The sequence below is a fragment of the Zonotrichia albicollis genome, chromosome 5 (assembly GCF_047830755.1).
Source record: "Zonotrichia albicollis isolate bZonAlb1 chromosome 5, bZonAlb1.hap1, whole genome shotgun sequence".
Taxonomy (NCBI): Eukaryota; Metazoa; Chordata; class Aves; order Passeriformes; family Passerellidae; genus Zonotrichia; species Zonotrichia albicollis.
This window is the reverse complement of record NC_133823.1, coordinates 63,498,952-63,520,158: the sequence shown is the minus strand read 5'-3', so window position 1 is coordinate 63,520,158 and position 21,207 is coordinate 63,498,952. Positions and strand designations below refer to the sequence as shown.

Below are 21,207 nucleotides of genomic sequence, written 5' to 3'. Positions count from 1 at the left end.
ATGCTAAGCAAGTCCAGAGACTCGCAACTATTTTCAGAATCCCCTTTCTTGGAAAGTTCTGCATCTGCTAAATAAAAACAGCCGTGAATTTAGGCTCTTATATGTTCATTCACTGAGCACATCTGAAGAGCACATTAAAAGTACCTGTCCTTGCAAAAGAAGAAAACCAAAAGATTTTTCAAGAGCTTTTATAGCAAGAAGCATTTTTACTTTATTCTGTGATGAAAAATAAATTCAATTGTATTTTCTGGCTTCCAAATACATTAGAAAGGAAAAGAAATATCAGAAGAGGACTACAGGGTGGAGGAACATCTCTACAGTCTCAGGGATTGGTCCAAGAGAGGGGGAAAGGGAGGGACAAAATGTAAAACGGGCACTGTAAGTGAAGTTGCTTTGAACTCAGGATGTTTTTAATGTTTTTCTAATTTAGTGCAGCCTCTTGTTTTTATATGAGTAATAATGGGTTGCTCAAAGCACTGTGCTTCAACCACATGACAGCTGATCTCTGGGAGGTCGGGATCATTTATTATTGTGCAGGCAGAAACCCCAAGTGGTCAGGGGCAAGTGCAGCAGTGTAAAGAGGAGGACTCCCAAAGGCTATTTATTATTAGGTATCTGACCTAAGCCTTAGGAATTCTGGCTCAGCTGTCAGTTTGCAAACCCCCTGTTAGGGCACCGTTTCTCCCAACTACTGTAATCTACATTTGCTTTTCAGTGTAGTCTGCTTTTCAGACCATTTCCCAGTGACAACAGCACGGGTTTTATTTGATAGTAAATATGGGAGAGAGAAAGACATAGAAAATAGGTGGGGGGGACAGAAAGAGAGTAACAGGGACAAAATAAAGAAAATATCACTCACCACTCCATGGATCCCAACGACGCTCCATTGATCCTCTCCAGCTGGTCTTCTTTGTGGTGAAGGTGCCTCTAAAAGCACAGAATATCTGCTCAGGCCAGGTAGGAAAACCCAGGCACCTTCCTGGGGGGAGTTTGCCTTTGTCCCTTACACAGACTCTGGGTTTGTGGCATCCCTGCAGTCCCGTGGTGCCTCAGGAATGACTCCAGGGGCACTCCGCTCCCGCTGCTCGGAGACTCCCGAGCGGATCCCGATCCCGTCCCCTCAGCGCCCCCTGCCGACGGCAGCGCCCACGCGCGCACCGTTCCCGCCCGCGGGGCTCGGCGGCCGCGCTCTCGCGAGACCGGCGCGCGCGGGCCCGTGGCGGCGGCGGCTCCGCCCCGGGGCTGCTCCGCGGCGCTGGCGGGGCCGCCATGGCGGCGGGGGACGTGGAGTCCTCGCTGGAGCTGAGCCTGACGGGCTCCGGGGCGCTGCCCGGCGCGCTGCCCCCCGCCCGCTCCCGCATCTTCAAGATCATCGTCATCGGGGACTCCAACGTGGGCAAGACGTGCCTCACCTACCGCTTCTGCGCAGGCCGCTTCCCGCAGCGCACCGAGGCCACCATCGGCGTGGACTTCCGCGAGAGGGCCGTCACCATCGACGGCGAGCGCATCAAGGTACCCGGGGCCCGCCCGGGCCGGGCTGGGGGGCAGCGCTGGCACGGGGCTCCAGCGGCCGGGAGAGCGGCCGGGCCGGGCCGCAGCCCTGGCGGGGCTGTGCCGGCCGTAGCCCGGAGGCTCCGCTCGGCTCGGCTCGGATCGGATCGGCGCCAGCAACCGCGGCTGTGCCTGCCCTGACACTGTTCCGCTGCTGGCCCTGCTCCTGTTGGAAAGGCAGTCTGTGTAGGTGTCTGGGATGGTGAACCGATTCCGGCCGTAAGCCAGACCTTCTCGCCTCTTTGGTCAGACGCTGATCGGTAATTTATCTTTACAGTGGGTGTGTATATCGATCTCTTTAGGATTCTGTTAAGTTTGCCGTGTGATGATTGTAAGCATCATTTGCAGAATACTCTTGTTACAGCTTACAGATGCAGTTTGTTTACTAACATGGTTTTAGACGGAATCCCCATCTGCTTCTGTATTACAGCTTGTTTCTATGAGGAAAGCTCAGTTGTGCAAAAATAAAGGAAGTTAACAGTAGTCTTGAGCTTGTACTTGGGCATTTGTTATCATCAGACCTTATAATTACATCTCATAGTTATGTAGCCAAAAGCCATGGTTTTTCCTTGCTCATTTACTGATTAAAGAGATTATGGAGGATATATAAGAATAGGAGAACCACTTTACTTTCCTACTCCTGTGGGATTTTTATCTCATGTCCTTTTTCAACTGAAAAAGGAAGGTGAATAGGAGTTTTTGTTGGTGGTTTGGTTTTTTTTTTTTTTTTTTTTTGGTTTGGTTTTTTTTAGTAAAACCACTGACTAGAATTTCTCTGACAACTGAAATTTTGTACTTCTTTGTACAGAATTTGTATCCCTTTGTATCCCTCCTCCTGAGGGACATTGTCTTGTCAGCACCATCTTATTCACTGGCATTTTCATCACGTCTGAGTGATGCCTGACCTTTGTTGGAGAGAAGTAAAGAACGTAGCATAATCCACAGCTCTTAGATGCTTCACATGGGTTATTGTGCCATTCTGAGATACGTGTTTCTGTAGATTGTTTTGCTGCATTTTTTGAGAGCATTACCTGTAAAAGAAGCCAGTTCTGGTTGAGGAAGGCAGGAAGTGAAGGAGGCTCTTCTGAGACACATTGTTTAGTGTGAGTTCTGTTTCAGCATTAAAGGAATAGATGTTATCCTTGTGGCCAGGACCCTAGTTCTCAGTGGGAGTGTTGTCAGTTCGAACTGATTTTGGGTGGTTTTGGCAGCTTCTCTCACTGCTCTGCACCTTTCTCACGTGTAGCAGTCAGCTCCAGCAGCAGCACGAGTTGAAGCAGGAGAGAGCAGCTCCGATGAACTCAATTACTGTAGTCCTTGTGTGCCCAGAAGGGAATTTTTCCTCTTGCATCAAATAGGTTACAAAGTGGTGTCTTGTCCCTTCCCCCAGCCAGCTGGGTGGTTCTGTCCTGTGCTGCCACAGCAGGAACTGTTTCCTTCACAGCTGGAAAAGTGCTGTGTCATCGGCAGGAACACAGGCACCGTTCTTCTCCTGGTGGGCTCCCACACAGCCATTGTGTGCGTTCCCAGGCACAGGAACAAGCATATTCATTCCTTGTACAGCAGGCTGACAGCTCCATATCTAACGCTGATGCCTAAATGTGATCAGTAAATTAAAACTTTCAACAAATGGATCTGTTGCCTTCTACATTTTCTTCTTCCTCAATTGATCCAAGTGTTGAAAATTGAAGAAAACAATGATGTCAGTCTTCACTGACCTACATTCAAGAGCAAAACACAAGTGAAATTCAAATAAGAAAATCTGAACATCATGTTCTGTACCTTGAGCTATTCCAAATTTTCTCCCTTTTTAAAGGAGACGTAGCATCAAGGCCAGCTATGTTTTTATCACTGTGTTATAAACCACACATACAGAGTGAGTCCTTGTTTAGAAAAGAGCCTTTCTGGATCCACAAAACAGAATCAGAAGGTGGGCTGTGATAGCTGAGTCAGTGTATTTAATATTTTTATGCCATTTGTCTTTCCTAGGGAATGTGACCAAGTGATTCTGTCCAGTTTTATTAGATGAATTATGCTATTAAATCAAATATTCAAACTGTATTCAAACTTCAATACTGTAACGTATTTTAAAGGGCTGTTATAAAACAGTGGTCCCCTGAAGATGGGTGTTACTGGACTAACAATGAAATAGTAATCCTAATGTTAGTTCATTAGTGACTCCCATTAACATGAACATTTTCAGTGTTGTTTTTCAGAAGAGAAAATATTTGGGGTGAGAGGCAGAAATAGAACCATTTCCTCAAGTTCCCCTTGAACAAGAAAAAAAAGAAACTTCTGAAATGTGTAGTTTTCAACATTGGGAAAGGATTTACTTCTCAGTGCAAATGACTCAGTTGATGATGCCCTTCAAGCTTGAATGCTGCATGTAAATGAAATTTTGGAGGAGCTGTAGTTAAACTTCACTTGCAAGTTATGTAAACCTTTAATTTAATTTCCCCATCTTTACCCAAGGCTGGCAGTACACTTGCAGAACTCTGCTTGACTGAAGCACAACCAATTCCTGCTCTGTGAATAAGCTGGGGAGAGAATTGTAAGCTCACAGCTGCCTGTGAAAACGAACTCCCTGATTAAATTAATTTGATAGCATTTCCAGGATTATCCATATGATTCCATAACATAATATTGTCTACACAGATGTGCTGCAGAAAAATTCACACCATATGAAACATCTTTTACTCTTTTTGTTTCAGTCTGTCACATGACTGATTCATGACATCCTGTGATCGACTCGTGGATGTGGATTGTCATTCTTTTAATAATTTCCAACCTGATGAATGCTGTGCTTAAAGAAAAACTCCTTATTGTCAGTCACTGGTATCAAGACTTTGCATCTGCTTCTGTTCAGTTTCACTGCATTTCCATTGTTGTAGCTTTCAAAACAATTTTATGTGATACTCTCTATCACTGATGCATCTTCTTGCTCTTGGCAGATTTCCCGTGCACTTGGGCTTCCTTTTTTTAATATAAAAAGTCACTGGTTAAAGTGGTAGACAAGACAACTTGCAAGATATCTGCAGTTTCTAAAGAAGTTTTACTGAAACATTGGGATCAAAGGAATGCAGAGCTATGGTAATGGGAGAACAGTTTCAACAATTACATAGTGCCTGTGACTTTGATGAGAACAGATTAAATTTCAAATTTATCTTCATTGTTTGCAGAACACTTAGTATTCCTTGAGTTCTGAGTCTCAAGGAAAACTCCTTTCATTCAACTCTAACCTTTTTTTTTTGAATTTCCTTCTTTTATGCTGCCTTGATACTACAAACCACAGTGTGGTCCCCAGTTAAAGCACTCAATAAGCAAGTTAGATGTTCATTGCAGGAGGGTTTGATTCCAACACACTGCAGAGAAAGATTTCTTTGTCCTGTTTTTGTTGGTGATGTTGAAATCAAGCATGGTTTGATTTCTTCCTACTTTTACATGGCAGTTAACATCATGCTAACAACAAAATTTTGGGGAAGATGAGATTATTTTTGGAAATAACAAAAATTGTGTCAGCTGATGTTGTATTGGGAAGTAACGCTTATTTAATTTTCAAATGAAAGTGCTATTGTTGAGACTTCAGGATTTATTTTTCTAAAAATCTTTAAAAATACAGGCTCCAAGACACTTTCAGAAATTTGTAGTTTCTCTCAAGTGTCATCATTCCTCCTGGCCTCACTTGTGAGCAGCTTTGAAAGTTAAAGCTTCTGAAATTGTGTGAATACAACAGTCGCCTTCAGCACCAACTTGTCAGTATCGTTAATTCAGAAGAGTAGATTTCTGTGATCATGCAACTCTTCTCACTGCTGGTAGTTTGTGTTATTTTCCAAGATGAGCAATAAAGCATATTTTCCTCTCCTTGTCTTTGTGTTTTCAGATCCAGCTATGGGACACTGCAGGCCAGGAGCGCTTCAGGAAGAGCATGGTGCAGCACTACTACAGGAACGTCCACGCTGTGGTGTTTGTGTATGACATGACAAACATTGCCAGTTTCCACAGCCTGCCGTCCTGGATAGAGGAGTGCAAACAGCACCTTCTTGCCAGTGATATACCACGGATTCTGGTTGGCAACAAATGTGACCTGAGAAGTGCAATTCAGGTGCCCACGGACCTGGCCCAGAAGTTTGCTGACACTCACAGCATGCCATTGTTTGAGACCTCTGCCAAGAACCCCAATGACAATGACCATGTGGAGGCCATATTCATGACACTGGCTCACAAGCTTAAAAGTCACAAGCCATTAATGCTTAGTCAACCCCCAGATCATGATGAAATTCATATAAAGCCTGAACCAAAACCTATCACATCCTGCTGGTGTTAGGTCACATTGTCGCTGGTTATCACCTTGTCTTGTTTGCAAGTGCTTCAAAATTATGATCTTTGGCAAAGTTACAGGTTTTGGTAGCAACTATAGCAAATCTCTTTGGCACTTTAATGTGTTTTTTATTTTAATTTTTCTTGGTGTAGATGTGCCCATCTTATGCTCTTGCACTTTGTAATTGTACTTTCTGAATTACTAAAGTTTCACTATAAATATATGGGAACGTACTTTGTCAGGTTTTGACAAAGCAGTCCTAGTTGAGCTCTTGCTGCCTGAGGTTGTTCTCATCACTTGTGGTAAGATTATAACTAGTGTGCCAGTTTACTAATACTTTTGGTTGCTACTTGTGTTGGAATCATGTAGGAAAAAGAGCCTTTTGTGACAACCAGGGAACTTGGGTTTTGGGTCAGCAGTGGGGAGATTTTTGGCATATGAAGGAATATAAGGTGGCTGCTAGGGAATTAGAAAGCAGGTACCTTTTTTATTATAAAAGCAAAACAAAACAGGTGTGTGAAAGTTTGGGCTGCCAGTGTCGGTGCATATTGCTAGGTTTGGCCTGTCCTTCCACTATGAACTTGGTCTGTTTCTTCATGGCAGTGGTAATGGAATTAACCAACTTCTCCCTACCTCTAGACAATTTTTTGATACTTAAAACTTCTTTATTTTTTCATAATTAGCATGTGATACCAAGCTATGTTCTGTTAACCCATATTATGGAAAGTACTGTAGCGCAGGATTTGGGGTAAAACTGGGACTCTACCTGTCCACAAGTTCTCTGATCTTACTAAAATTAAGTTATATATTTCTGAAGGTGCTGTATTTGAGCTGAGTGTCTCAGGGTAAGTAAAAACAGTTGAGTAAGTAAAAGATTGGGTGAATTTGGCAGAGGCATACTGCTTTTCAAAGATGGGGTTTGCAGGGCTTTAAGATATCAGGAGTGCTTCTCAGATATCTTGAAATGCCAACTTGATAATATATTTCAGGAATAGAAATGCTTAGGAATATGGTACATTCTTAAAATATTTCCAAACACAAACTAAATTTGTTCTTGAAATATGGAATAAATCTACCAACTACATCCTCTGTTACAGATTTTTGAGGGAAAACCTGCATATATAATGTTGTGACTATGTAGGGCATCCTTGGCATTACTAATGTGAACTAGTAGGGATTAGATAAGGGAAAAAATTCCTCTTGGATCACCTTTTTCTGTGTTCTCATAGTTGCAACTGCTTTTTTCCAGTCCTCCCTGCAGATCAACTTTCATAATAAAAATGGTGCTAAGTTGCACAGAGCTGCATAAAGTGAAATGTCAGCCATAGAGTGCAATCTATGACTTCATTCACGTGCCATGTCAAACAATGTTTTGTGACTTAGTTTTTGAAGTATAAATGAAGATTTTTTTTTTTTTAATTGGCAACGTGTAGCATGTGTTGCTTACTGGAAACTCAATGGAAGGGCTAGTTCTGAAGCTGCCACCCTAATGATCACATTATAAACAAATTACTGAAACAAGATACCTGTTATTATGTAAACTATTACAGTTCCTAAGATGTAATTTCATTGCAACCTATACAGAAAAAATGCATTGACTTTTTTCTAGATTTTGGAAGACCATTTAATATGGTCTTATATGATTAAGATGTTTAAAAATAATCTAAACAAAAGGTAGTAGTTTTTCCTGTATAAAGCTGCTTCAGTTGTGACAGTATTTTTGCTTAGGAAACATTTGTAAAAGGAAGCTTTTGTATTCCTCTGAACCTTACATGACTAAAATTTACAGTTGTTTCAGAAACAATCACCTTTTTAACACTAGTGTCTTTAATGATTTCTTTAAGAAAATTATTGATTTTAAATTGATGTTTATACTATGGTATAAATATGGTTTACAGTCCTGTTGGACAAATTGTTTTTCACTCATGTCCTTAATCCTTTTTCTGAGGATCCTTCTTAATTATTTGTATACTAAATATGTCAGCAAGTTTTGTGGGTTTTTTTGTTTGTTTTTGTTTGTTTGCTTTGTTTGTTTGTTTTAATAAAATATCCCAGAATTAAGAATTTTAAAGTCAGGTTGGGGGTTGGGGTAAGAAAATCATGTAGCTGCAATGTTACTGTTAAATTTGATCTGAAACACCTGCACATCTGTTAAGTTTTATTTGAGTTACCACAACTTGTAAATAAGGGCCCTCATGTCATGGAAATTGTGTGCAAATGGTGTTGAAGTGTGTAATTCCATGTTCAGCACAAAGCATGTTTTAATGGTTCTGCTGTGGAGGCAGCATGGTCAGTAATGCAGGATTCAGTGTTGCTCCCTGGCTTTCAGTGGTGATGTTCTGCCCACAGGATGGATATCAGAGTACTGAATACTTTGTATGTGTATTTTCACTTTACCAGACTGTAAAGTTGTGTTCTTTTGTATGTGCTGGGGGCAGGCAAGGCACAGTCCCAGAAAACTAATAAACGGGCTTTGCCACAAAATGTTACCACTTGTTTTCAATTATTATAATAGAAATAATAATATAATTCCATATGGTTAAAAATGCTGTGAGGGAGTTGAAGGAGTTTCTAGTTTCTGGCTGTGTGGGTGACAGTTTTTACAAAAAAGACTGTCACAATACTTGGACTACTGTCACTGCTTTCTTGCAATGACTCTGGGTGATTTTGGGGCATCTGAAGCACCCACCTGATGGTTCAGAGCTGTGTTCAGTATTTATTTCAGATTCCAGAAGAATGGGAAGTGAAACAACAGTTACAAAAATAGCAATTACTGACCCTTGGATGTAAATCAAGACCCTAAAGGAATCTTCTCCATTACTCTTCTTCTCGTCTCATCTTGTTCAGAAATAAAACCTCTAACTTCTGTAAATTTGCTGAAAGTCATATTTCTTGTCCCCTCTGAGTATTTTCACTTCACCAGAATATATAATTCTAATACTTTTTTTTCCCCCAGAGTCCTTTCTTTGAGGTCATTGACTGGTGTTGCTTGACATTGCAATTCCCAGATAAATGTAGAGCCATATGTAATTTAAAAGTAATAATAATATTACTTTTAAATGGCAGTCTGGTTTTTCTAGGGAAATCAACACAACACCAACACGTAATCTTAACTCTAAAGTCATAAATAACATTAGAAGTTGTCATTATTCTAGGGCTCACCAAAAAATACCACTTGGTATTCATTTGGAATTAACGGAAAACAAATTTCCCAGCAATACCAGTGATCAATAACAAACCCCAAAATAGAGCACAATCCTGTCCCTGGTCTGCATTTAATAAATAGGCTGCTTTGATTAGGAGGAAGTTCTTCCCTCTGAGGGTGGTGAGGCTCTGGTACAGGTTGCCCTGAGCACCTGTGGATGCCCCAGAAGTGTTCCAGGCCAGGCTGGGTGAAGCTCTTAGCATATGAAAACTAAGAGTCATAAGACCCTGATCTTAGCTCAGTACTTCCTTTTCTATTATTACTTTTTACTGTTTGCACCGCCCCTTTGGAAAGGTCACAGGCAGAAAAAAGACTGGTGTGAGGCAATATGCTGAACTCCCTCTTTCTGAAAATACTTAGTGATTTACTGCTGAAAACATCACGCTGGGCCTCTAAATCAGGAGTCATAAAGCAGAAGCTGCATTTGCAAACCATTTATCCTCTCCAAAGCCTGGTCATCCCCACATCCTTCACACCCACTCCTCTACAGGAAAACACTTTAAATGCTCAGGGGCCTTTGAGGTTCTCCTTGCCCTTCATAGTCCTCTGTCCCTCAGACCTTTCTTCAGTTAAGGAAGGGCAGGCAAAGAGGAAAAGACTAAACTGACCCGAAAATACATGAAACAGTTTTTCTATTTACTTCAAGTTATTTTTAACACACTCAAAATAGAGACAGTGAAGAGCTTCTGGCTTCAGCAAGCAAAGATTCAGCTGTAGATTAAGAAAAGCATGTGCTAATCAGAGAGGGTGTTTAAGTTCCTGTGGATCCTCATGACTGCATTGGAGTGCTTAGCTTCAGTTCTGAGCTAATACCTGAGTCACTGTGGTGCTGCTGTTAAAAAGCACAAATGCTGGCAGCCCTTGTCCTTTGCTTCAAGGCTCACAGTGCTTTTGTCAAACTGCATCTGACCTGAAAGAGCTGATTTCAGTACTTTGATCTTTCATTTCAATACTTGCATCTGTCATTAAATAGGTACATTTCATTCATATGCATGATGAGAGGGTAAATAAAGACAAATAAGATATATAGTCTCTATATATGTAAAATGATGACCAGAAAACATGTATATTCACATCACCATAGCATGCTTCCTTCTGCATCACAGTGCAACACTTGGGGGAGGGCTGTGTGGAATTCCAACTCTTTGATGTGTGGTACACGACACTGGTGGGATTCCAGCTCTAGCAGCTGCCTTGAGGCTCCTGCTCTCAGGCTTTATGGGTGAAGAACCACTGAATGAAGCAAAAACTTGGGTCACTTGGGGCTGGGAGGCTGCCTGCATCAGACAAAATTAGAAACACAGAAGCAAGTGCTGCAAGATATGCTTAGAGCAAAGAATTTGGAAGCTGAAAACACCATCTGTTATCCTGAATCAGTCCTATGGTTATTGGGTGGGGATAAAGGGTTTAGCAATATTGGCATGTACTGTTCCACCATAAACATCAATTATAATAACAACTAATATTGACTAAAGAAGAAAGTGATGAGTGTAGTTAAAAACATGTAGTGGACAGAAGCCAAAGGATGAAAGATGAACCATGAAACCAAGTAATTTTAAATTAAGATGACATAAATGTCAAGTCAATGAAACAGAACACACATTTCTGTGAAAGGAAAGGAAAGGAAAGGAAAGGAAAGGAAAGGAAAGGAAAGGAAAGGAAAGGAAAGGAAAGGAAAGGAAAGGAAAGGAAAGGAAAGGAAAGGAAAGGAAAGGAAAGGAAAGGAAAGGAAAGGAAAGGAAAGGAAAGGAAAGGAAAGGAAAGGAAAGGAAAGGGAAAGGAAAGGGGGAAAAAGGAAAAAAAGAAAAAAGAAAATAAAAGGAAGAGACATTATTGCAGCAGCTTAGAAAGTGCAAGTGAAACTGCAGTTTGTTAATGTGCTTGGGTTAGACGTACCTGAAGAGACGCAGGACAAAGCAGTTCCTGTTTTTATGGAGAAGCACCTAGGGAAGGCTGGGAAATGCTGTTTGCTTTAATGGGCATCCCTCCTCAAGCTAGAGGTAAATTCAACAACTTTTCCCCATACTTACACATTGTTGGTGCTTGAGAATCAAGGAATCTCAGTTTGGAAGGGACCGATAAGGATCAGTGGTTGGACTCAATGATATTAAAGATCCTTTCCAACATAAAGAAGTCTGTGGTTCTGTGATCCTAGGAAACAAGAAATCGCATAGTCTGACTCCAAAAAATGCATGTTGTCTGTCTTATATTAGGTGGGCTTTCTACTGAGTATAAAAAACAAAAATCAAACCAAAAAAGGGCAGAAAAGGGAATATTCCTCCTCTCAGCTGCAGGCAAATACCACTTTCTGTTTTCAGGACATATCTGTATTTTGATTAATTAGTACTACTCCTGTCCTTTTCCAGCTCTTTTAAGGCTCTCTTCTGTAGACTGCCTTGCATGTTTAATGAGCAAGACCTATTGTGTTCCCCACTCAAAATATTTTAGGCCAGTTCATCTACCTGTGGTGAAGATTTACTTCAATTTCCAACTTCATGCAAAACCAGGGTGGGCTATGGGGACACACAACTGTGACTTGGTATCCCCTGTTTTCTCACTGCCTTTTGCCAGCAAAGGGGAAACACGGTTGTGCCCAGCAAAGGCTGCCCTGACCCTGAGCACCAGGGAGGAATTGCACCAAACATGGATCTATGAAAAATAAAAATTCAGACACAAATAAATAAATAAAAATAAATGTGTATATTTAAAAAATCCCAAACGAGCTCGTTGTCAAAGAAGTGCCTGAAAGGGTTCCCTGATCCTCACCATGATGAAGATCCATCCCTCCTCTTTCCCTCCTCCTCTGCACCTCCTGCCCCTTCTGTTGGGGAAATGACTACAAAAAATTCTTTGCCCTTAGTTGAACATTAACTTCCAGAATCAGCTTCCCTGATTGCCTTCTGATTACACTGGGTGATTAACTCTGGCCCCTGCTAATGGCAGGCTGGCAGGCTTTGCCTTTATCCACCCATGGATATTGTGTGCCTTGTTCTGTGTGTCAGGGAACAGGGTCATGTTTGTCTCAGCCTACCTAGGTAAGGAAGCTTTTTCTGATGTAAATTCCTTGTCTTTGTCTTAACACAAGCAATGCTGACACAAGGTGAGCACAGAATGCTTGGGTCCATAATTGGGAGGCCATAACTCCACCTGACTCCCACCAGTGGAAGCTGGGCGTGACACAAGACATGGAATATCCCTGGAGATGCAGGCAGGCTCTGGGAAGGTGCTTGCATGTGGAACGGGCTGCTAAATATAGCACTGGAAACTGCAGTCAGGAATTTATTTTCTGCAACACTAACCAAAGAGGAGTAACATTAAACTGATAATCAGTTTCCACCAGTTTCCATTCCAGCTGTCGATTTTCTGGAAACCCCCACTTTTGTAGAAAGAACTGTTGAAATCATCTGTCTATGAGTGACCTGCAATAGTTGCACAACTGGAAGGACTGTGTAAGAAATAAACCATCTTATAGCTGCTGCTAAATCAATTGCAGACGATTTTATTCAGAAGCAGCATGGAGCATACTTCTCTTTTACACCCTCAGAGTTCAGTATGTGCTGCTCAGGCTGTTTCACAGCCAAACCAGTACCTGCCACACCTGTCACTTAATGCCACATCAAAGGCTTTCAGAGCTGGGCTGGGTACTTGGATTGTGTCCCAGGAGGACCTGACCTGCAGCAGCCATGGGGGCACTGCCACCCTCATCCCAGGAGCTATCTGCCTGTGCTGATGGAAACAGCACAGCATTTGAGACAGGAGTGGTGACCTGCTGCTCTGCACTCTCACAGTAAAGGCAAATTGCCCTGTTCAACCAGCAGTCAAATGCTCAATACATCACACTGCAATGACTGCTTATGGAACAGCACTTCTGGGTGGGACCATAACTCCCAGAGGACACAGGCTGAGCAGTGCATTGTAGGAATGTAAAATCTGTTTTAGACTGACCAGAGCCACTGCTTTCAGCTACCTGAAATACCCTGTGAAGATATCTGACTTTCTTTTCGTGTACAAGAAGCGCAGTTTGTGTTAAACAAGAAGAAACTGCCCAGCATTTCATTGCAGATGGTGTGGAGCTGTGCCAGAAGCATCTGAGGATAGGGAGAGCAGTCACACTGGGTGCTTTGATGCCTGTTGACAGGCACTATTTCAGAGGAAAAAGCACAGCACCCCATTTTGAGTCACAACGTTTGGATTAATATATTAAAGCAATTCAAACATTAACACCTTCAAATGAACAAGACATCAGCAGTGTTTTGGTTGGCACAGGAGGGGATTGGACCAGGTGATCCCCAGACATCCCTTCCAAGCTCAACCCTTCTGTGGCTCTGCAGGCAAGGTAATGAAGGTATTCAGAGCCAAAGTCAGGAAGAATGTGGCTACTGTGGCACATAATTAATCCTCCAGCTGCCAGAGTAGGACCTGCAGACCCAAGTTAAGCTGCTAGCCCAAGCACCCAAAGCTGGGGACAGCTTCCCTGGCTGAAGAAGCAATTTGTGACCTGAGAAGGGCTGTGGAGGGAGCCTGGTGGTTAGGGCTGCTCTCTCAATCTGAGATATTCCCAGACATCAATAATTATAATGGTTAAAGTCAGCAACAGATACACTTGGCAAGCACCTTACACACACAGAGGGGTGTCTCTGTTCACTGGGACTTCCTCAGTATGTGGCTAAGAGTGTTTCCCTGCTCCAGATTACTAAAAAAAGCTGAGTAACATCTTTGCAGAATCCTCACAGAATCATAGAATCGTTTTGAAGTGACTTTAAGATCACCTCATCCTGACCCCTCTACCACAGGCAGGGACACCTTCCACTAGAGCAGGCTGCTCAGAGCCCCATGCAGCCTGGCCTTGAGCTTTCAGGGATAGGGCAGACACAGCTTCTCTGCACAATCTGAGCCAGCGTGTCACCACCCTCACAGAAAATAAAATCTTCCCAATATCTAATCTAAACCCACACTCTTTAGTTTAAAGCCATTTAGGTATTGGAGTCCCTTTACCAGCATTATGAGAAGGACTTCACTCTTTAGAGAAAATAATCAATAACAACTCTTCTCTTGGGACCACAAAAGGCACCTTACTTACTGCAACTAGAGAAGTTTTATATGAGACCATTCCTGGAGTTCCATGCCTCATGGTGGGTATCACTTATCCTACTGCCCACTTTCTCGAGATGGGAACTTATTTTCCAGGCCCTGTTCAAATGCTGAGCTAATCTGTACCAAGGGTTAAGTCATCTACCACTCCCTGCTCAAGGCCTGCAGGCAAGATCAAAACTTGGCATTCACCTAAAAGTGAAACAGAAAGTACATCTGGGAATTCTGTGCACTTCACAATATGGCGGAACCTGACTGGACGCTGTAGTTCCTTGGTCTAGAGGAACTACAAGAGGTGCCCTCAAGAAAATACACAAAACACCTTTGTCTAGATCTGTAATACATTTTAGCAGAATAGGCCCTAAAATAAGTATTTCTTTTAAACTTTCAATCTACAAAGTCAAAATAGGAAAACTTGAGAACTGAATTTCGAGTATTCAAGTTACTTTATAAGAGGAGCCACAGCAGCTCCAGTTCCTGCCACATTCTATAGTTACACCTCAGTGCTAAAACTAATCATGTACACCCCACAGAAGCCACGTTTTGACAGAGGTATCTGAATGGCACTATTAAGGTTTCATATCAAAAACTTTACTTGCCCCCATTCCTACCAAGAGCAAAAGGAAAACACTCTGAAGCTCAAGGATGAAGGGTGTCCTTCATTATCATCCAAATAATTCATGCAGTAAGAGGGAGAAATCGAGATAGCATTTGAAGAAAAAGGAATTGTATTTAATATTTAAATGCCTAAGGCTAGCACTGCTACACAAATTACATGATGAATACTAGTGAAATAAGACATGATTTAAATACAAAAGCTGGACTAAAAAATGCTCTCACTTCCCAGAAGCAATGAGGTATTTTCACTGTACAAATTCTGAAAGTTCAAAATCACCTGCAGATGTTTCCCTCTGCACTGTGATCTCTGCTCAGTGCCGGACAATCACTAGTTCACTCTGTGTGCGCTTTTCAAATGGCCAAGGAAAAGTGCATAACCACCTCTAAAGATTAAGAACTGATTGCATCTGTCTTGCCACATTTGAACAGAATGTTCAGCCACTTTTTCAAGTCATTCTGATATATGGTGGAGGTTTGGATGTGTCTTCTTCTGCATCTGCATCCTGGGCTGGAAACCGATCTGTGAAGGTAAAAATTCCCCGCCCAGGGCCTGTGTGAGAAAAGAAAGTGAAAAACATTAAACATGGTATAGATGTTTGCACAAAATCCTCAGTGCCTTTTGGTTATCAGGATTTTGGCCCGGGATGTAAACCTTATTCAGAATGTTCCTTCCTCATCCCTGGTGAACACCCAGATATGTGGAGGCAAAGGAGTTACTCACTTTGTACAGCACAAATCATTTCCACGGCCTGATTTTGGTCCTCACTGGGCTGCAACCATTCCTATGGAAAAAACAGCACCATCAAATACCTCACCTGGAAATTTGTTCAACAAGATACACCTGAACTGATTTTAAAAGTCTGTGCAGTCCACAGCTCCTAACATGTTTAAGTTTGAAAGTTTAAAGCAACATTACCCACTCGGTGTCTTTAGTGAGGAACAGCTGCCTTGTGGCCTGCACCCTTTAATTCCTTACCAAACCAAATGGTTGGATGCACATGTTTAATAACACAGCACCAGAACTGCTCTAGCAGAGAAGCAGTTGGTATTTATTTATTTACTGAGCTCACTTAGCAGAGATGCCGTGGGCCCCATCACTTGAGGCAGAGTCCTTAGGAATGAGGAGTGAATTACACGTCAGCCTCCCAGCACTGCACACACAGCACTGGAGATACTTTTATTACTGGATTTGAAGTTCCAGCATGTAAGTACCAGCAAGTCTTTGTAATGCTGCACCAGAAGCAACTGGTGGCTTAAAGATGAGAGGAACAGTTTTTGAGGATAGCAGAATTCCTGGGAAATGGGGCCACAGTAGCTTCAGCACAAATGGTTTGGAAAATAGAGATAACTTATATTAGATGCTACATGAGACTGTAATAAGAGGGAGATAGTAAAAGGAAAAAATGTAAGAAATAAAAAACCCTTCTAATATCCCACTTAATTTCTTAGAATTAGCCCTGCACGACTGTGTCACTATAGGACACGAAAGAACAGAAGTGCACAGAGCTGCTCTCAAGGTGAAGAAAAAGGGGAAGTTTATTTTCTGACTCCAACATTTGTAGTTTTCCAAGAGTGACAGTGGATTGGAGGGTGACAGTGCCACCTCTCCAATGACACTGGACAAACTAACAGTCTATCAACTTTCCCTTCCTCCATAAAGGAATGCAAAACAATGAGTTATTTACAGGAAGCGTGTCAGAAAGCTCGCTACAAGAATGTCAACAACAGAAGGCTTAGAAAATCTTAAAAAAAGGGTGACACGACTGAGGTAGGAGCTGAGACCAGGTTCATAGAGGAAAAACACTCCTTCCCCTGGGTTTCTTGCCTTCCCACCAACACTGAGCAGCAACCAGGCTGTGCCTTGGGCTCCTCACTCCCTCACTCACCATGCCAGTGACGCTGTCGTAGCAGGAGCAGCGCGGGAGGCTCCGGCAGCCCAGGTAAGCCATGGCCAGCACACAACAGGCACTGCAGATGGACACGGCCAGCATGGCGATGTTGGCACCCTGGACAACCCTACTGAGCACAAACCTCTGCAAACACAAACGGACACAGTAAAGCCATACTCAAAAAGTGACACTCTCCACCAAAAAATAACCTAATGACTGCAAGAATGCTGTCATTGCATGACAGGAGATTGATTCATAGCCAGTGTTATTTGAGATTTTCCTGTGCTCTGAAAAGCAAGCCAAGTATGAACTTTAAACTGAGCAAGCAGGGAAATAAGGCTGCTGATTAAATGTGAGATGCTATGCAATGGCAATTGGGTTTGGAAATAGCTTTGACAATGAGTAAAAACCCAAGGAATGGCTGCTCTACTTCACACTGAGCATGAGAAACATTGTTTTGCTGCACTGCACGTTATAGCAGCCTGGCATTTTGATTTGTCCTCCAATAAACTGATGATCAGCCTCATCTCTCTGGAATGCCTTTATCCCTGCAGCAAGCAATTGCTTGTAGACCGGAGATACAAAAAGGCTTCATTCCTTCTCTACAGCTTTACTGCGGAGGATACACTTGAAATAACACCAGGTTTACCCAGCTGACCTGTAACTTCATCACCAGAAAGATTCCAGCCTTGCAAGCACTGTCTCAAACCAGGCCAGGGATGCTCTCAGCACCTTTCCCTGAGCAGCACCAGTATTTTTCCACGGCTCAGCCCACACCTCCCCTTTGCACTGCAAAGCAACAGCAGCCAACCTGACCTAGTGTCACCCTCCTAGGAGTCTGGTTCTGTTTGTAAGCCACATCTGGCACTGCCTGCAGATGAAGGGTGGCGTGTTCCCCAGTAACAATTGTGATATCAATACTTACAGTATGGACAACATGGACTGGGGCAGAACTCAGCTCCTCCTCTTCACCATAGCTCAGTGTGAAAGAGCTATAAGCTATTACAATGAAGATGGCAACACAAGAGATCATGGAAGCAACTATCAGTACATTCACCTAGACAGACAGAGAATTTTGGTGAGAAAAAGAAGGACAGCAGGAATCAAAGCTGTCCTTGGGCCAATACAAGCATTACAGCTTGTATGGTAGCCTCTGACCTACCACAACACCGCAACATCCCCAGGAACAACAGCCAAACACAGAGAAGTGGAGGTTTTCATAACATTGAGTTTCTGAGTTACAGCTGAGTCCTGAATATTAATCAGAGGTGCCACTTAAAGACCTCTAATTTGCATACAGTATCCTCCCTTGGAGTTTACATGGCTGGAGAAACCCACCTAGGAAATGCAAACCTCTTAACTCATTTCAAATTTTAGTGTACACAGTGCTCAACAACATGAAGGACCAAAAGAAAAGCATTGAAATGAAGTGTTTTTACAGAGTTTTGCTTTTTATTAGGGCCAGTGCCTGTCTGCTGCAGCAGAAAGCAAGGTAATACTGCATCCTCCTCTTGGTTATAAAGACAGCAACTTTTGTGAAGGTAACTCAAAGAAATAAGCTCTCAATTCTGCAGGAGGACCAGTCAGCTCATTCCCTCCTCAGACTGTTTTTGATTGCCCCAGTATTCTTCCCCTGCCCCATGCACACAAATACCCATCTGCCCCTCCAGCTTACAAGAACTGGGTTCTTCCTCTGCGAGGAGAACAAAGCCAGGACACCTGGGACTCCCATCACCTGCAGAGCACAAAAGGAGATGGCAGCTTGGGAGACTAGCAGCAGATTCAGAAGATAAACTGCTACAGAGTAATGAAAAGTAATGAAAGGTGTTTTCAAGGCTTGGATCAGAGTAACTGCTGCATCAGAAATGGGAAGAGAATTTATAATTTCTTCTGTTTTTCTCTGCAGCATCTCTTGGATGCAGGACATGGGTGACATGCACCTTGCCCACTTGCTACCCACACAGCACAGTCTTGCTACTGCTGACCAGAGCTTTGTGAGTCGGGAAGAATAATGAACCTGATTGAATAACTCTGATTTAAGGTGCTGAAAATGCACGTTGCTTTGCCAAGTCCATATGCATCTTGGAAAGGAAAGAAAGATGCTAATGAAAGGAGCCAGGCAGCCTCTGCCCTGGAGACAGCTCTTCAGTGTGATTTCCTTGCAGCATGGCTCAGCAGGGTGAATCAGGGTGCTGAATGCCAGGGAGCAGGGACACCTCTTGCCCACACCTCGCTGCAGTACCAAAATTAGGGGCACTGTGCTGTGGGACACAGGTTCATCTACCTGAGCAGAGGACAAGGTGTTCCCCTCCTCATCTTTGGTGGCCTCTCTGTGGTCACTATGCTTCTGCAAAAAACCCCAGTCAACTGTCACTGTGTCCCATTTTCTACATTATCCACCACAAATGTATTTAATTTAGTTCCTTCAGAGGAAAGTCTGCTTGCACTCTTCTGGCTATACCATTATAAGGAAATTTTTATTAATTGAGTTCAAAGCATAAAACAAGGGAAGAGGTGGCAAGAAATCCTGGCTTCCCTCCCACCCCCAATATGAGTACTAGTAGGTAGCAGCGGGGGAAAAAAAACACGGCAAAACAAAGCATAGAAAATATAGTAAAAGTTTACCATGCCAGCCCAAATTGGAGCTCTGGTTTTGCCCAGCTGGGACTCTGTTCTGAAAATGCCATCTATGAACCCACAGGTGACACAGACGGTGCTGAAGGCAAGCTGGAACATCCCCAGCACGATCATGTTCCTCTGGTTAAAGATGAAATACCGATACCGATCCATTCTGCTCTGATTCCCACATAAACCCTTGAACATGGAGACTGGCGAGCTGCACCGGGGCCTTCCAGGAGAAAGGCTCTTCCTAACAGGAGAGAGAGAAGGGCCGGGATCATCGGCTGGGGCTGCTGCTCTGTGCCAGGAGCCTGGGACACCATTCCCGACCATGCTGGAGCGGAATGCGCGATTGTCACCTCAGACCCCATGGCTGACTTTCCCCCTCCGGGGTTTGTGCTGCCCTCAGAGCGCAGGGGTGCCCAGGCCCTCTCCCATCCTTGTCCTTTTGGGGTTTCTGCTGCCCTCAGAGCGCAAGGGTGCCCAGGCTCTCTCCCATCCTGGTTTGTGCTGCCCTCAGAGCGCAGGGCTCTCTCCCATATGGAACTAAAGTTCCGCACCTCTCCGGGAAGGCGCCGCGGCTCCCTTGGGGCGGCCAGCACCGAGCCCCGACACTCCCCGCGGCTGCTGCCGCCCACCGCACGCCCTCTCCAGGGGCGGCTCCGGCTCCGTCTCCCATGTGCCCCCGTGTCCCCTTGCTCCGTTCCGGCCCGCCGCGCCCTCACCTCACGGACAGCTCCTGCTCCGCGGCCGGGGAACGGAATTCCCGGCCTGTGTCCAAAGAATTCCCCGAGCAGTGCCCTGACCCAGGCAGAATTCCCAGCCCGTCCCCAAAGAATTCCCGGAGCCGTGCCGTGACCCAGCAGGGCCGCGGCTCCTCCGCCCGCCCCGTCCCACCTCGCCGGGAGCGGCCGCCACGCCCCGGGCACCCTCAGGCTGCCGGGACCGAGCCTTCCACGCATCCCTGCCCCACAGCAACTGGGCCTTGTTTATCTCTCTATTTCCCCCTGCCGCTGTAAGTGCTGCTTCACACCATACACGTTTGCAACCTGTGAGATGGGGAAGGCGGCACAGGTGGCTCACAGGTCCTGTTGAATGCAACATCCCTGAAAATGCTGAAGGCCAGGCTGGATGGGGCTTAGGGTAACCTGCTCTAGTAGAAGGTCGGGGAGCAGAACTAGATGATCTCTAAGCGTCGCAGACATCTTTTATGAAAAATCCTTTCCTTAGGATTTTTCCTCCTGAGAAGCTGAGAGGCCTCAGGAACAAAATGTAAACAATGGTTATCTGCTGCTGTGGAATGCAACAGGTGCATCTGTGATTGGCCCATGTTGGATGTTTGTAATTAATGGCCAATCAGTCAGCTGGCTCGGACAGAGAGCCGAGCCACAAGCCTTTGTTATCATTCTTTGCTATTCTATTCTTAGCCAGCCTTCTGATGAAATCCTTTCTTCTATTCTTTTAGTATAGTTTTAATGTAATATATATAATAAAATAATAAATCAAGCATCCTGAATAATGGAGTCAGATCCTCGTCTCTTCCCTCAACCTGAGACCCCTGTGACCATGGTCACATCTAAGATCTCTCGCAGTCTAAGCCACGTTGCGCTTGTAAGATTCCATGAAACTCCACGCATATTGTTAATGACTTGTATGATTGGTTCTTTAGGATGACAGGCAAAGGCTCCCCTGGCAAAGAGGAGTAAGAAAAGCAGTAGAGGTGACAGAAAAAACAACAAGCGGTGTCAGGTGTTCATTCATTACTTACATAATGTGGCCTAGATGTGTGTAACTGTGTGAAATCCTGCTCCTGTGCATCAGCAAAAACTGTGGTCACACAGGACACAAGGAAGGGGGAGAGGTCAGAGGATGCCCAAAACGGTGACATACAAATAACAAGGAGAGACAGTAGTTTT

The 21,207-nt window shown here is 43.8% G+C and overlaps 2 protein-coding genes and 1 long non-coding RNA gene across 5 annotated transcripts in view; 1 reads left to right on the top strand and 2 right to left on the bottom strand.

The window, feature by feature from the left end:
- The window catches only part of LOC113459911 (uncharacterized), a 38,923-nt gene extending 37,804 nt beyond the window's left edge, over positions 1-1,119 (bottom strand). The window contains exon 1 of the long non-coding RNA XR_012580532.1: positions 860-1,119. This is a non-coding gene — a long non-coding RNA (uncharacterized LOC113459911). The remainder of the gene's footprint in view (positions 1-859) is intronic.
- An 84-nt stretch (positions 1,120-1,203) lies between these two features.
- RAB33B (RAB33B, member RAS oncogene family) lies at positions 1,204-8,358 on the top strand. The gene is made up of 2 exons (XM_074541893.1): positions 1,204-1,512; positions 5,432-8,358. Exons 1-2 carry the CDS (start codon positions 1,270-1,272, stop codon positions 5,873-5,875), a joined length of 687 nt encoding a protein of 228 aa, XP_074397994.1. The 5' UTR covers positions 1,204-1,269; the 3' UTR covers positions 5,876-8,358.
- Positions 8,359-9,687: 1,329 nt separating this feature from the next.
- LOC102064258 (uncharacterized) lies at positions 9,688-21,074 on the bottom strand. Of its 3 annotated transcripts, none has more exons than XR_012580531.1 (7): positions 19,298-20,000; positions 18,348-18,407; positions 17,598-17,729; positions 16,670-16,816; positions 15,505-15,565; positions 15,061-15,333; positions 9,688-11,225 (listed from the first exon to the last, which is right to left on the bottom strand). XR_012580531.1 is itself a non-coding variant. In XM_074541892.1 (7 exons), the coding sequence occupies exons 2-7, from the start codon at positions 19,493-19,495 to the stop codon at positions 15,230-15,232; spliced, it is 702 nt and encodes a 233-aa protein (XP_074397993.1). In that variant the 5' UTR covers positions 19,496-19,541; positions 20,017-21,074; the 3' UTR covers positions 11,876-15,229. The 3 variants fall into 3 exon arrangements, 2 of the variants coding, with proteins under 2 accessions (XP_074397993.1, XP_026652306.1); XM_074541892.1 differs by lacking the exon at positions 9,688-11,225 and adding an exon at positions 20,017-21,074 and having other exon boundaries at positions 11,876-15,333; positions 19,298-19,541; XM_026796505.2 differs by lacking the exon at positions 9,688-11,225 and having other exon boundaries at positions 11,876-15,333.
- Between the last annotated feature and the right edge of the window lie 133 nt (positions 21,075-21,207).